General features: G+C 42.2%; 1 protein-coding gene across 1 annotated transcript in view; it reads right to left on the bottom strand.

Annotated features, from left to right (window-relative positions):
* The window catches only part of PLCH1 (phospholipase C eta 1), a 359,933-nt gene that overhangs the window by 322,528 nt on the left and 20,004 nt on the right, over positions 1 to 17,401 (bottom strand). The window contains exon 2 of the mRNA XM_068280865.1: positions 10,412 to 10,526. Coding sequence (XP_068136966.1) covers positions 10,412 to 10,490 — 79 coding nt within the window. The 5' untranslated portion in view covers positions 10,491 to 10,526. The remainder of the gene's footprint in view (positions 1 to 10,411; positions 10,527 to 17,401) is intronic.

Here is a 17,401-nt window from a genome sequence, read left to right as displayed (position 1 = left end):
AGAGAGATGAGTCACATTCAACACTAAGATACATTTATGTAAACAAAATGTAACTATCTGAGCTTCGGATGCATCTGCAGAAATCTCCAGGAACTTTAAAGCACTGTGTAACCCTTCCAATGCTGGTCTAATAAAAAAAAAATGCTGGTTGCATATAATATACTGTAAGTAATGTTTTAGAGCAAAGTTGAAATGCAGGGTTATATTCCGCTTTAATTAACTGGCAGCTCCCTAATCTCTGATTATTTCCTGCTACGTTTTAACTCTGCCCTTACAAGTTCCTGTGAAGCCAAAACTTGCATATTAGTAGTTTACTGTCTCAGTAAGGACATTATAGAGATTGTGGGCTCATTCAGGGAGTAGGAAGTGATGTCAGTGGTTGTATGCTCTCTGCACAGTGCTGTAGGAAAAGTATTGTATTGAAAATTGGGGGGATAAATAAAGCTGTGTGGGTGATAAAAGTAAAGGGTGAATCTTGAATATTTGACTGGCATTTCAGATGAAAATATGAGCTTACAGAAAAGCTTACATTTGGTGCCATCTAGTGGTAATAATACAATAGTGTTATTTGTAATTCTTTGTTTAGATGACTGAGGAAATATCAGCATTATCTTTGTTTTTGACACATGCTTCTTGTTTAATTCACTCATAAACTTCACGTAGGATTAAAGTGGTGTGGAAATAACTGTCCAAATGCTTTCATAGTTTTAAAAGATAATTTAAAAAATGCAACCTATTCTGCTGTGGAGGTTTTTGCTCTTCTGAATGGCCGCCTCCATCTAATTCTATATGGCTTCACCTGACCACAGAGTGTCATCTGGGTTTCAGAGTGAAACACCAAGCAGACAAGCTCTCCATGCAAATGAACAGAGAGCTGGCTTGCTTTCTACTCCACTGAGCCAATCCATGGCCAGGGAGAGAGGTTGTTGTAAATTAACAAACAAAGCTTTAGGGATCACATAACCCACTGTGCCAGCATGTTCAGACAAGACGGAAGTAGGTGCAAAGGTGCTGAGGGCTTCAAGGGGACCCACAGTGTAAAACATATGGAGGTCGACATCTTTATTTCTTTTTAAACAATGCACATTGCCTGGCTGTCCTGCTGATCCTCTGCCTATAATACTTTAAGCCATAGACCCTGATCAAATCAAATCTTACAAGATTAGCTGCATACTTGTTTTAGGTGTGTGATTTATACTACTGCAGCCAAAGAGATCAGCAGGATTGCCAGGCAACTGGTATTGTTTAGGACAGGGGTCAGGAACCTTTTTGTCTGAGAGAGCCATAAACGCTACATATTTTAAAATGTAACTCTGTGAGAGCCATACAACAGGTTTCAAACTGGGACAGTGCGCATGCGCAGCAGAGGGTTCACGTCCCTGTTGCTATGGTGATGTGTATACAGTTGATCCACCAGGCAGCGGCAGTGTCAAACACATCTTCAGCTTCTCTTGGGCTTCAGCAACATCAGCAATTTCCCCAAGAGCCATACAGGAGAGATACCGACTAACAGCTTGTACAATTAGCTAGCTGACTTGGGGGTTGATTCACTTTGTAGGATGAGATCCCCGCACTTTGGCCTAGTAGGCTGCCTGTCAAGTGAGAGACCAATCAAAGTGTGGGGATCTCGTCCTACAAAGTCACTGGACCTGGCAGGGTCCAGGGTGGGACAATTGGAGCAGCTGTTAGTTTTGGGTGGAGCGCGAGTAGGTTAGTAGTGCATGCTACAGCAGTAGTGTGCCTACTTTGAACATTTTACTTGCACAGCTACACTAAGCTGTGCTGCTTGATCAGTGTAGCTTAGTGAATCAACCCCTACTGATTTGTCTTTGAGCCAGATGTAGCCAACAAAAGAGCAACGTCTGGCTCCCGAGCCATAGGTTCCCTACCTCTGGTTTAGGAGGAAATAAATATGGCAGCCTCCAGTTACCTCTCACCTCGGGTTCCTTTTCAGGATGCTGAGGGAGGTAGACAGTGGGATGGGGGTAGCATTTTCGATATTTGTAATTATAGTAATAATGGATAGTTCACATTGTGATTCCTGGCTTTCAGTGGCAGTTTATAGCTCAAGCAAAATCCTATGACGTTTTACATCTTATTGCTCTATATGAGGCCAGCTTACACCACAAGATGGCTGACTTTTCCAGACATTCTGCTGCAGGCATGAACTGACCACCACAGCAGTCAGTGAATAAGGCTCGGCCCCCACTTGCGCCGGATCTGCGAGAGCGCACAGTATAATGTCTGCTCTGGTGGTCCGGCTGTCAGGACTGATGCGTTACCGACATAGGCTATCTGGGGGAACACATGTGCCTGTCCGAGATTATCGTGGACTGCACAGAAGCGTGATCCGCTTTCTGCAATGGATCCCATGGATTCATTGCAGAGTGACAAGTGTGAACGGCTCCTATTTATAAAATAGGAGCCAATCACTGTCAGTTTAGCAATGAGCAGAGAAGGACAATACCATGTCTATTCTCAGCTCAGGTGGGAACAGAGCCTATAATGCCTGCTAGCAGAAGTGAAATGTTAACTGCTTTCAAGATAACAATGGATATTTCAGATGCGTAATGGATAAGCGAGTAGACACAACAGTTCCTCTAGACACATTTACAGATGATTCACAAACGTTAACACGTAATTATTAACTCCTGGGTAAATATTGCTGCAGTAGTGTATAGCCACACACAGGATGCAGTTCACCAAGAAAGACAAGTGTTTGAAATTCGAACGACTTTTCTCTTTCAGCACCATCTCTGAATTACAGTACATTTGTGCTCGAAGCCCTGAAATATGCCAGCAAGGGATGGCAGCTGACACTGCCTGGTATATTAAAGCAGACCTGAACTTAAAACTTCCTCTCTGCTCTAAAAGATAAGCAACAGCATAATAACCTTTAAAGAAAAACATTTATTTGTAACAGCTGATACAAATCCTGCAATACATCTGCAGTGTATCTACTTCCTGCTTTCATGGAAGCATACATATTGTTAACATCTTGTGTTTACCAAGTAGCTATCTGCCGTGGCAGGCAGCTGACACAGCTGAGGGATCACATTAAAACTTGTGCTTAGTCACAGATGAGGGGGAATCCGAAAGGCTAAACTCTCTAAATACGTACAATGTGCATTTCTCTATTCTCGTTCAGGTCCACTTTAAACAGACATGACCTGGCACTGACTGGTGCTTGCTAGCCATAGGCGTTATGCTGCACATATTCATGGTATGATTGGTATTGCATCACCTACATGTCATTATTTTGTCCACTGTAAAATAACATCACTGGCTGTACTTAAAAAATGTATTTGTGGTTAACTTATAAAGCAAAATACTGGATTCAAATGTGAACTACAAGCTTACAGTCAGAAACAAGTAACATCTGGAGAATCAGAGCTGTGAGAATTTCCTTTCCTACTCCCAACACATATTCTTTCATTCATGCTTCTAAACATGTCAATAGAGATTTGTGCAGTACATTGTATCTGGTGCATCTGAATTCACCAAATAAAAGATGCAGCAAATCATTGGGATCACATTGCAGAAAGATACATGAATTCAGGTTATATACTATAAGACATAGGTTTTATATGCATTTCATATGATTTTATATGTATTTCCTTCATAATGCAATGACTTAGCAGAGGTTATCTTTACCTGCACACTACAGAAAAAAGTAGCTGGCTGTCAACCAGAAGAACTGACAATGAAGCAGAAATTAACCATGGAAGGTTAGTATCAATCCTGGTACGGTTAGGAGTAGATAGGGGACAGAGTAGGGGGATGTTAGCTTTAGTTGTTAGGGTTAATTGAGGACAGCTGACAGGAGATCGTTAAGGGATGAGGTTAGGGTTAGGGGTCAGGAGGCATTTATTAAATAAGGAGGCTGATGTAAGGCTCCTTAAAGAGGCATTGGAGCCTGAGGAAGAGGGTGGGACCTGCGAAACGTATTGCAGCTGGTGCTAAATAACTTTTGGTAATACAACTTTGGGGGTTGTGGAGAGTCAGGGGGGTAAGATACTGCAATCCCCTCAGACTCTATAAGAAATATATACAATGCTTCATTAATAATAAATCATCTTAAAATCAAGTCAATCTGCAGCATACAAATATTCTTCATTCATGTAATGCAAGCACTCATCAACACCATACTCCTCACTTCACGCATAAAAACCAGCAGGACGTGGTCTCCGGGATTGGGTGGTGAATGCCAACAGTGCTAATTGCTTGTTGTAGGACTTCATGCACCGAAACACACTATACAATAATGGATTGCCTGTACATACCAGTTGGACTGCGACTGGATCCAGCGGTGGATCTTATAGTTGAACTGTGCATGATTTCTCACATCTAGCCTTTGGCTACCATCCTAGTCGTTGTTTCTCCCACTGGACTCTGACCATCTGGTCATTGTTTGATGATTGCTCCTAGTGGGTTTAGGTCAACACACAAAGGAGGTGGTACATGTTTGTGGTAGGGATCTGTTTTTATGTGTGAAGTGAGCAGTATGGTGTTAATGATTGCATGCTTTATGTGAATGAAGAGTATTTCTACGCTGCAGATTTTAATAATGTGTGAAATGTATGCTGTGTATCTTTATTCCACAATGGACATCTTTATCACATCATTTATTATACTAGTATTCTAAGTGATGGTATCACAGTTTTAAGATGCTACCAGTCTCCTAATGGCTGTTCTCGTTAGACATGTTACTATTCATCTTCCTGTACTTCCAAGGGAGAGAAATGCATTCTGGGTCTGATGTGTTCATTTTTGTTCAACAAAACAGTCTCCTTCAATAATGTACACTATATTTAAATAGGAATTTTAACCCAGGATTGAACTTCATTCCAATCAGTGACCGATACCCTCTTTCCCACGAGAAATCTTTACCTTTTCTCAAATAGATGATCAGGCGGGCTGTATGGCTGATATTGTGGTAAAACCCCTCCCACAGTGTAATGTCATGAGCATGGTCCTAACAATTTGCTTTCTGTGAATCTCATTGAACTGTGGGAAATAAAGGCCGTTTCCAACTGTCAAGCAAGCAATAACTCCCTCTGTGCATAGAACTCTTAGTAACAAACATTCTGTACAGATCACCCGGCAGAACTATAAATTTCACCACCAGTGATAACTTTCAGAATGTAAATCAGAGAGAGGAAAGGTTTTACAATGGCCAAATACTGACTAAATAATCTATAAATGAATATTGTAAAAAATAAGCAGTTCCCTTTTACTCATTATGCTTTATCCCTATAGTACCTCTTTAAAACTTGTTAATGCACGATTTAGATGTTTAACAGTTTACTCTATAGTATTCTGTAGTCAGATATTTTTTACCATTATCACATATTGGGCTTGATTCAGTAAACCGTGATAACTCATATCATGGGCGCGCTAGCGTTTGCGCGCGGAAATTTGCGATTCCGCACGAAAAAAACTCTAGCACGGCCGTGATATCAGTTATCACAGTTTAGTGAATCCAGCCCATTATGTGAAAAACAAGCCTTTCCATTCCAGAGATTCTGATTAACAGCAAAATTGTGCACTTAAAGCGGACCCAAACCAAACATTTTTTTTAATTAAACATATTTAGTTGCACCACTCTGACACATACAAAGATAAATAAACACTCCTTCAAACCTATGAGCATTTCAGTGCATGCTTTTCACCCTCCTCTTTGCATAACTAGGGTTATACTGGGGGCAGCCATTAGCAATTCCTCTATTGCCAGACACCATCTACTCCTCCAGTTTGCCGGATTTTGTCCCGGCAATTTGAAAGGAAGGGGGAGGGGTTTCTCCAATAAATGTAAAATATTTTATATTTGTCATCATGCAGCTGAAAAAAGGCTTATATTTATTATTATAATTTAGAAAATAGATTTTATTTCTGAAATCTTGTATTTTTAATTTGGGTTTACTTTAAGTTCTTTGCTACACAGGTCATGACAAAACTCTTCGTATTCAGTGCCTTTGCTCTTTCCGTAATCCCTCTGTTTACCTCTACCCCATACACTATAATGACCTTTGGTAAAGAAATAGGAGCAGCACAAAGCTGAGATAAAGGCTTGCTAGCGTGCACTGGAGAAATGCGCAAGCATAACATGTCCATCAAGGATTGCCATCACTTACTTCTGTCACATCATTATGCCTCAGCTGCTGTTTTTCACACAACACAGCTGGGCTTGATATACTTACACACACAGTTGTACCGTACATCCCAAGAGGTCACATAAGAATACATTATGTTGTGATGCAGGGCAGTTTCTAGGATAAATTGCACCCGGGACAAGGGTGTAAATATTGCGCCTCCTTCTCCCTAACCCCGTGGGCTTGCGAACCCTTACTCTTTAGGGACAGTCACACAGCCCCAGATCACAAGTAGATCTGCCTACTTACTAGTGACCAGCCGCTCATCCAGGAGGAAGCAGGGACCTAGAAAACACAGGTGAAGAGAGCCCGGAAAGCCGATTCCTCCATGGGCTCTGCGTACTGACTGCCGTACTGCTACAGGACATCAGGTGTCATGCGGTGGTGACATGATGATGACTTGACGTCTGATGCAGGCAGCCCAGGAGGCGTCAAGGACGGTGATCGCGCTGGTAATCTTCTTCCATTTGGCTGCACCATGCGTCATCAGCTCCCTAGCTGTTATGTCCTTCTGCCTGCACCCCCTTCTTCTACTTGCTGGTCTGCCCCCAGGGCAGTCGCCCAGCCCGCACTGCCCAAGAAACGGCCTTGTCGTGATGCACAAAAACACACACACCATACAAACACACAGTTGTTCTTACTAGAATCAGGAGTCCATATCCAGCTTCTCATGTATCTTTGGCTGTACTATCAAATGACCGTACGCTACAGAACTGTTACATTGCATCGCCACAGACAATGCAATGTATGACCGCTTTAACACTTAAACTGTCTGACTGTGAGCGCTCTCCTCCACAGACTATACCTCTATGACAGCTTCCATAAATAATGTAAGAGAAGGTTCCTAGAACATCAGCCCACATACCACATCAGCATACTCTGTCCTACTTGACAAAGGAACCTTCTAACAACTGGTCACTTCGAGCGTAACTAAAAGGGGGGCAGCCGCTGCGACTGCATGGGTTGGCCCAGAGCTGTAAGGGGGCCCCAATTTCTACTTCAACCCCTTTGATAAATGGAGTGCATCCTCCAGTTCAGGTGTTTTTGTGGCTACACTTGTTATGGGTGTGAAGATGATGAGGCCCATACTTGTTTTATGACCCTTGTGAGATGGGTCCCCAAGTTTAGAGGGTCACAATGGGTTAACAAAGGAAAGGGTATGAACACTGGGGGGGGGGGGGGGGCACCAAAGTTTTGCTTTAGGGACCCCTAGTTTATACTTACACCCCTAAATCTACAGATGCTCCTTCATGCAGCTCGTAATAATCTGCAGTGCACACTACCGTTCATTCTTGAGGTGTCTACTAACGGTACAATTTTCAGCAAAGAATCACCCAAGCAATAGATAAATATAATCGTATTGGCAGAAAGTAAACCTCATTAATATTCCAAATCACCTGTCAACAATTCTAAAGGTGATCATTCGATGACAATTTATTTGATCTGAAAAATGTTTTTTATATTCGGTTGTGATGGATAGGAAGTACAGATTAGTTCTTTGATGGTGAAATAATTAAAGTATAATGACATTTTTTTCTGATCGTATTTTCCAGATCACTTAGGCGATTCTTTGCTGAAAATTGTACCATTAGTGGCCACCTTAATTCCTTGTCCTCCTTACATTACATATAATGATAGTAAGTAGAAGAGTGAGGGCCCTTTCACACAATGGCATTGCCTTAAGCACCCCCAAGAGGCTGCTAAGTCACTGAAAATCATACTTGTGCTGTGATGCAATGGAAGCAGTAAATTGCCGCATACCTGCTGCAAAGTCATCTACGCGTTACCACATGATCTGTGCCTACCGCACGGATTATGCAGTAATGAAAGTCTATGGTGACACAGTAATTGTAGAGGACGGAGGACGGTGTGCCGCGGCGTGCATACGCAGACCAATGGGAAGCCAGGTGACGTACTTCCTGTCCAGCAGGAAGTATGTCACTGAGCAGAAGGCGGGCCTATGCATATGACCTTGTCGGCACTGTCTGCCACAGGGTACTATGAAAGGGGCTTTGGTGCAGTGCAATTCTTCTGCGGTGATCTCTCCTGTCGCAGAAAAATCACAACACACAAGTGAGAAATTGGCCTGAAAGTGGCACACCTTTCAAAAATAATCCTAGTGCATAACCAAGGCGGTAAGCCATCCCACCAATTGTAACAGCAAAGTCCACCCCACTTTTTACCAATGCAAGCTCAGTTTATTCCATCAACAATCCACAAAATTAAATTGCTGACAATTTTTTTTATTTTTTTTTGGGGGGGGGGGGGGGGGGGGGTGCACAAAGGGCCCCTTCACCAGAGCATAATGAAGATACAACATGCAGTATGATACGAGAACAACATTATAATCACACAATTTTCAGACACAACTCAAGTTTTACATATGTAAGTTGCACAAATTAAAGCCCTATTTCTGAAAAACAGTTACTTTATTTAGATAGTGTAGTAAGATCAATGAGATGCCAAACTGCACTTTATTCCTCATTTTCTGCCCCCAGAACTACCAGTTTGCATAGAAAAGTAACTACACTCCATGGATATCTCAGTCAAAATAATAAGTTCAGTACAGTAAGTAGATAGGAGAAAGAGGAGGTGAAAAGAATGAGAGACCCAATGCATGGCACAGTGGGACTAGAGGTGAACGGGCCAGGAAGAGTGCAAGGTCATAGGAGGTGAATGATAGGCAGTGAGTCCCTTCCACAATGCACTGTAGTAACAATATATATTACAGTCTTGAGGGGAACCAAATAATTTATCAATACAATTTTGGGGTGTCAGAGGAAACTAGAGTACCTGGAGAAACAAACTGGAGAATCTACAGACTAAGTGCATACAGTGTTCAGGCCAGAAACTGATCCCAAGACTTTAAGGTGACAGTGATATCAACTGAGCCCCTGTGCACATAGTTCACAGTAAACATTGCTGTTACTTCGCTGATAGGCAATAAACATGAAGTAGATCCAAGGCTCTTCCAACGCTTAAAATCCCATGTGCCAAAAAAAGGAGGGGAGTGCAATGAGGATGTCTGTACAGGGCTTTGGTCTACTGGTCACTGGGATCAGTGGTGTAGCAACTGGGTATGCAGAAGTTGCAACCACACCAGGGCACCTGGACCAAAGGGACCAACTATGGGCCCTCCTTCATCCATCTTATTAGCTTTGCATTGGTGCTATGCTGGTTATGACTGCCTCTATATGCGTATTGTATATTGGTAATACTTAATAAACTGTTTCCTTCCTCTCAATACACCTCTTGGACACTGCAGCTGTCTTTGGTAGGTTTTGGGGCTCCATATTAACAGAGTTCTTGGGCCCCATGTAAAACTCGCATTGGGGCCCCAAGTTCATTAGTTACACCAATGCTGAGGATGTAGAGCTGGGTGGTAAAAGGTTGTGATTTAGAGAACGGGCTTTACTGCAAGGCGGTAGAGTCAACTGATCGTAGTACAGAATGTATCTATGAGTCCAGAAGCTTAAAAGACATCCGAGGTGAAAATAAACTGATGAGAAAAACAATTGTATATATACTCCTCCTCTAAAACTATTTTTTCTAGATATCCCACCGTTTTATTTTATATTTAAAAATAGTTTTTGACTTTTACTATTTCCTTGTCTCTGCTCAATGACACCTGCATTGAAGTATGCCAGAGCTCAAATTTATGAATTATTGACCCTATTTATCTCTTTCCTGCTCTCAGAAGCCATTTACTGACAGGAACTTGTTTTATAGCTGTAATTACTTATCAGCAAGGGTTACGCTGTAGTCTGACCTAGTACCGACCCGGGCAGAAACTGTCACTTCCATACTTGATGTTTAACTCTTTCAGTCAGAGAAAGAAAAAAAGGAACACATACTAGTTATTTGTATACTTGGCACTGTACATGCACATGTCTATCTCATCATGTCACGTCACCTCGGTTGTCCTTTAAGGTGCACATATATCAATATGAAGACAGTATTTTTAGCTTGATAACATTTTCAGAAAAGACAAGTTCAACATGAAAAAGCCAGAGCCTGATTTTTAAAGAGGTATCCACCCACAGAAGAGACTGAGTGATTTCATCATCCTCATTACTGTGACTGCTCCACACTATAGCATGATTTGTTTAACGGCTGCCTTAAGTACATCCCACTTTAATACAAGACACAGCCATTTACAACCGCATTAAGGTGCTCAGAGTCCAAATTAAGAACAGCATAAATGGATTTCTCCTGGCAAGCCAAAAACAGCACAGATAAGAATAGGAAAGTGCTCTTACCATGAAATGTTCCATTATCTGCCAGGAAATGTCTGCAGTATTGCAGCGGCCGACTCTTCTCCAGATTCCAGGAGCTCATTTTTCCTGCTGTCGTGTTCACATTTAGATGTGTCTCCTGAGAACAATAAGACAAATGAACAGGATTAATGAGTATATTACAAGATATTATAAACTGTGTCTGTAGGATTTATTTTTATTGACTATCTGTATTCCCCTGCTCACAAACAGCATGTAAATAATTGCCCTTTAATATAAAAATCTGCTAAATAGCATATTTTACAGTGTAGAGCAAGCTGGGCTCTCCTCTCTTCCCTCTCCTATCTAGGAGCAAGCAAGCCTCTATATCCCTCTCATGCCCCTAAAGCTTGTTGTTACACACACTCAATCATCATTGTTAAAAACTGAGTGGTCCTCAATGGTTTCCGACAAATGAACGGCGTTGGAGCACGCTTGAGTTAAATGACGGCAAAACGGCAGTCTGCTGATCAGATCTTTAGGGGAAACGTGACAATAAATACCCGGAAGTGTGAAATTTGGCACACCTGAGTTTGAATGGAGCAATAGTTTGCCATTGTTTGTACGAACAATTAAGACCGATTATCGTCCAGACTGTTCCTGACCTGGATTGGTCTACATGGACAATAATCACAGTTTTTTTTTACTGTAGAATCAACTTACAAGGTGGTGTGGTTGGCACTCACCATCTCATCATCCTTCCTACAGGATCCTACTGACATGGTGTCACCAGGGTAAAGGGCATGTCCGGGCATACATATTATTGCACTGCCAGTGAGTTGGGTGCAAGGTGAGCCAAATGACAGCTCTCCCTGCTGCCGCTCAAATCCCCGGCGGCATTAAATACCATTTCCCCTCTGAGTTGTAGCAACTTGGAGGAAGATGTAATTCGGTATCAGGCAATCGCTGGATCCTCGAATTACTCTTACGTGGGGCATAACACTAGTGCTACAGCTTCAGTGCCGAAATGATCTGCTTCGATGTTCGGGACAGTTAGGTTTCCAGAGAGTGCCGAAGGGAGTTTGGCTGTCTGCATTATGAGACATCCCAGACACTGATCACATTACTGCCAGCAATACACCAAATGATACAGTATAGAGCAATAATTTGAGAAAATATAGAATAACATTGCACACTACATATGTCAAGCCTGAACGAGCTACAACCTTTGCCAAGCTGTAATTTCTATGTATCCACTTTCTATGTATCCACTTATTATTAGAATCCCCACACTTCTTTTCAAAATTATATCAAAATATCTAATCTGAGCTAACCATGTCACCAAGAAAGTGATGGACAGCAGTAAGGCCACGTACACATTACCAACTGATGTCACTTGTCTGGGATCAGGACTTTATCCCCTTGGGCGACATCACTGGGCCAGGCTGCACACACGCTTGTCAACTGTGTAGCTGATGACACACTGTGTTGCTATGCGGGGGAGGCGGGGAAACGAGAGGGGGTGAGGAATGGCGCGTGTGTGACATGGGTGGGAGAACTGTGCAAACAATGGGATTGGCGCAGCTGTCATTGAGTAGATCCAACAGGCGGATCAGTCGTGGGCTGGGGTTGGCGGCTGCCATACACACGCCTGATTATTGGCTGAGGCCTCAGCGGCCTTAAAGAGACTCTGAAGCGAGAATAAATCTCGCTTCAGAGCTCATAAATAGCAGGGGCACGTGTGCCCCTGCTAAAACGCCGCTATCCCGCGGCTAAACGGGGGTCCCTTCACCCCCAACCCACCCCCCGCAAAAGTGTGTCGTGAAAAAGTCGCTGGCTGTCTCTTCCTGGAGGCAGGGCTAACGGCTGCAGCCCTGCCTCCAGTCGCGTCTGTCAGCGGCGCATCGCCGCCTCTCCCCCGCCCCTCTCAGTGAAGGAAGACTGAGAGGGGCGGGGGAGAGGCGGAGATACGCGCTGACAGACGCGCGTGGGGCAGGGCTGCGGCGGTTAGCCCTGCCCCAACCAGGAAGCGTTCCCCGGCTGTATTGAGGGGGATTTGGGGGTGAAGGGACCCCCGTTAAGCCGCGCTATAGCGGCGTTTTAGCAGGGGCACACATGCCCCTGCTATTTATGAGGTCTGAAGCGAGATTTATTCTCGCTTCAGACTCTCTTTAAAGAGACTCCGTAACAAAAATTGCATCCTGTTTTTTATCATCCTACAAGTTCCAAAAGCTATTCTAATGTGTTCTGGCTTACTGCAGCACGTTCTACTATAACCATCATGTAATAAATCAACTTATCTCTCTCTTGTCAGACTTGTCAGCCTGTGTCTGGAAGGCTGCCAAGTTCTTCAGTGTTGTGGTTCTGTGATGCATCTCCCCCCTCCAGGCCCATCTCTGCACACTGCCTGTGTATTATTTAGATAAGGGCAGCTTCTCTCTTCTCTCTTATCTTTTACAAGCTGGATAAATCCTCCTCTGAGCTGGCTGGGCTTTCACATACTGAGGAATTACATATGGGGAGAGCTGTCTGCACTCTGCAGGAAGAAACAGCCTGACACTTCAGTGGAAGATAGCTGCAGGGGGAAAGAAACACACAAATGATCTCTTGAGATTCAAAAGGAAGGGTGTATACAGCCTGCTTGTGTATGGATGTATTTTCTATGTGTGGACATACTGTACATCAACCTACTTCCTGTTTTGGTGGCCATTTTGTTTGTTTATAAACAAACTTTTTAAAACTGTTTTTAACCACTTTTAATGCGGCGAGGAGCGGCGAAATTGTGACAGAGGGTAATAGGAGATGTCCCCTAACGCACTGGTATGTTTACTTTTGTGCGATTTTAACAATACAGATTCTCTTTAAGTCAGGCGTGTGTACGGGCCTTAAGACCTAACAGGGGTTCTAATTGTCTTCCAGGCTAAAAAGAAGGACCATCCAGCTTGTCATCAGCATTCCAGTTCAAATTCCAGAATTTATGATTGTATAGGGGGTAGCGAAACCATGGGAAACTTGCCTAAATATTGCTGTCGCCCGTGCCCACACCCTCACAGAACTCTCAGGAACAATATGAAGAATGGACATGTCAGATCAATGTTCCAACAATAAAACTACCAAACGTTGAAAGTGCTGGCATCAGTTTCAGTACTTGGACTATTAATCAATTTTAGGGCTTACCAATAATTGTATTCTGCTTTTATTTACAGAGCATCACATCTTTCTGGAGATAGGGGAGTATAAAGTCTATAACTTGACATGTGTACAAAGACAAAAGCCTTGCATGTCCCCATAAAATATCAAGTTCGACTTGCTAGCTAAAAAAAAAAAAAAAAAACTGTTGTAAATTTTACCTCATCTGCAAAGTCTGAAGTACACTGGGCTGCCTTGTTCATACTATGCTCAGTGCATTGAGTAACAATACAACCCATTACTGCATAATCAGTAACCTTACACCTTTATGGGCACGTTCACACATTTGCCAATTGTCCAGATTGTTTGGAGGTATAAAAACTCATACAGCAACTCCATATGTGGAACCCATTGATGTATTTTTTTAACAGTAAAACACCCATTGATGTATTTACCATGTCACTGTCTGTCAAATTCTGGTGCACCCTAGGAGCTATGTACTTGCTCTGTCCTCTGTGGAGTCAAGGAGTCAGAGCAATTTTTGGGTACCTGGAGTCGGAGTCAGTGGTTTCATAACCTGAGGAGTTGGAAAATTTTTGTACCAACTCCACAGCCCTGGTAGGTATCAGACTACAGTCAGATTTGAGGAGTTGGAGGATTTTTGGGTACCTGGAGTCGGTGATTTCATAAACTGAGGAGTCAGAATTGGATGGTTTCTATACCAACTCCCTATCCCTGGTCCTCAGCCTGACTGTTGGCTAAAGATGTTGGCCTTCACAATGTTGAGCAAACGACAAGATGTGGGTATGTGTTAAACACACACCTTTCCAGTAGAAAGGTATGCGTGTATGCTAGAGAACCCTGGGATTTGGGGTTTTCAAATGCTTGATATTCTAGGTGCCTACTCTAACCACATAATGCCAGTTTACATTCCGTAAGACTGCCACCACAATAACATCACAGACAAGACAGATGCACATACAGGCACCTCAGATGAGTAAAGCAGGGTACATATTAGATAATACAGTATCTATCGTTCACAACAAAAGTTTCTATAGATATCGAACAAAGATCATTAAAAAACCTGGACATTGACAACGACAACATTATTGTTGTACGAAGATTACAATCTGATTGAAAATCTCATGTGATAAGCTTCCATTGTATTGCAGTCAGTAATACAATACAATACAATAACATTTTTATAGCGCTTTTCTCCAATAGGACTCAAAGCGCTTAGGCTCTCTCAGATTCAGTAATTGGTAGTAGGATGAAGTATTCACACAACAAAAGTTATATTTCTGCAAATGCCAAACTGAACAGGTGGGTTTTCAGTCTAGATTTAAACACCTCTAGAGATGGAGCTGTCCTGATCTGTTGAGGTAAGGAGTTCCAAAACGTAGGGGCAGCATGACAGAAGGCTCTGGGACCAACAGTTTCCAAGTGGACTCTGGGTATGACTAGATTATTAGAACCTGTGGATCTGAGAATGCGGGGATTGCTATGCAGCTGCAACATTTCTTTCATGTATCCAGGGCCCAGATTATTCAGTGATTTAAATGTCAGTAGGCCGATCTTGAATAGAACCCTCCATTCTATAGGTAGCCAGTGAAGGGAGTGCAGGACTGGCGTTATGTAGCAGTGACGGGGTTGGTTGGTTAGCAGTCTGGCAGCAGTGTTCTGTATCAGCTATATGCGGTACAAGTCCTTTTTTGGAAGGCCAGTGTAGAGAGCATTGCAGTAGTCCAGTCGGGAGGTAATGAAGGCATGAACTAAAGTTGGTAGATCTTCTGGGGGGATGAGGTGCTTGATTTTTGCGATGTTCTTAAGGTGAAAATAGGATGATTTCACCACAGCAGAGATGTGAGTTCTGAAGTTTAAATCCCCATCAATTAGAACTCCCAGGCTACGCACATGATCAGAGCTGCGTAGATCCGTGCCTCCTATTCCCAGTGGTGGAGACTGCAAGTTAAGTTGTTTTGTTGTCATGCGCTGCCCTCCGATCAGAAGGACTTCAGTTTTGTCTGCATTTAGTTTCAGCCAGTTGTCATTCGTTGCTGTAGTTCACGTAAGCAGGAATTTATAGTTGGAGTTGGGTCTGTCACACCAAGCTTGAAGGAAAGATATAGTTGGGTGTCGTCCGCATAGCAGTGGTATGTCAGGTCAGTTATACAGTTATCTAATGACAACATTCGATTTTCTACGTATCTACTGTACTTCCGCTCTAACCAGCAAACCATCGTTTGGAAAGCAGGTATGTAAATAAGCTATTACGTCATTTACAACTCTCCTTTGGCAATGACAGCCAACTATATGGAAATCAATTATGATCGTATTCTATTTTTTTCAAACGGCACTGTGATCGCTCAATATTGTTCGATTTGTGTTGCTCTATGTGTATGAAGCCCTACTATAGTCTATCTGTGTGCTGCTGAGGGTAGAGACAAAAGTGCTACAAACATACAGAGATATTTTTCCAAATCTAATGACAGATTTCCTGCTCTCAGAAAGATAGCCCAAGGCCATCTACAGATTGTGTAGTTTCAGACATAAGGATTTTTTTTATGATATCTAGACTGATGAAACACCACTACACACTATCATCTCCCAATTATAAAGACTACTGCAGCAGTGCTCAGATCCAGTCCTCAAGGTGCCCTAAGGCTAGGTACTCACTGATGGTGTGTTCACTCTGAAATTCACCAAGTGGATAACAAAGATTAAGTAACTGTCTCAATGAAATAATAAATGCTTTAAAAACACTCATGAAAAGTACAAAAATGCCAACACTGTTCAGACACCTAAAAAAAAGTCTTTATTATTATCAGTGGAGGCATATGCATGTGCAAGCTGTTATGAGAAGTTATGTTACAGGTGGGCTATTAGTGTCTCAGAATCAGGGCTCAACGCTGTGCTAAAGGAATGGGGAATTATCAGTATTCATCATAAAAAAAACACAAGATTGCCATAAACATATTGCTCCCATAGAAACCAGACAAAAAAGGCAAAGAACTGGCCTTGCCAGAAATATATATATATATATATATACAATATAAATATCCTGAGACTGAAAAAGGTGAAGATTTGAGATCTGTGCAGTCAGGTTTATTTAGGATTTTTTGGGGAAATTTCAGCAATTCATTAAAATTACTAATTATTTGACAACCTTTCATAAGGACAATTACAGATTAAGAATAATACACCAATTCCCAACCGATTACCTAAAAGAGTTGACATGCTCCAATCCTCATGTAATTCATCCAGTAATCTGTCTAATGCATCCAGTTATGCACACAATGGCTTACAAAGCTTGGATTTCTTAATTAATTAGTAAATAACACTTTGTAGTCTGAGGTCTTTCTGGATACTGGCCAGGACTCTTTTTCCTTTGCATCTGTTCTAGGACAAGTTTAAAGGACAACTATCAACGTTAACTAAAATTCTAAATGTCGCATATATTTCCAGTAATTACTAGCAAATAGCAATGCAAATGTCTTTTTTTTAATCTTTTCATGTTTCATTTAATTTATGCGAAGAAAATTTACAGAGAATAGTTTTGACTATAGGCATTACTATGGAGGACTGTGTCCAGCACTTCCAACATACAGAAACAATCTTCACTGGCTGTAATGCTGTGAGTAAAATGTGTTCAGAATGATAGAAAGCAAAAATATTGTTTCAGGTGTGTGTAAATAACATCAGCTTCAGCTCTGTGTGTTCCTGTCTCTCTCTCTCTTTCTGCCTCTCAGTCTAAAGTAAATAGTTTATAGCCAGGAATAGCTCATTCTGAATGGGGGGTGGAAGCATCCAAGTAAGGAAAAAGTACAGTTCCTTCTACTCAGATCCTTCTCTGTATCTTAAAATCCCTCAGCTGTTCTCATATGATCTGTGAAAAAGCTGTGTGTG

Source organism: Hyperolius riggenbachi, chromosome 4 (genome assembly GCF_040937935.1).
Source record: "Hyperolius riggenbachi isolate aHypRig1 chromosome 4, aHypRig1.pri, whole genome shotgun sequence".
NCBI lineage: Eukaryota > Metazoa > Chordata > Amphibia > Anura > Hyperoliidae > Hyperolius > Hyperolius riggenbachi.
The sequence above is the reverse complement of the archived record's forward strand: the minus strand, read 5'-3'. Positions and strand labels throughout refer to the sequence as shown.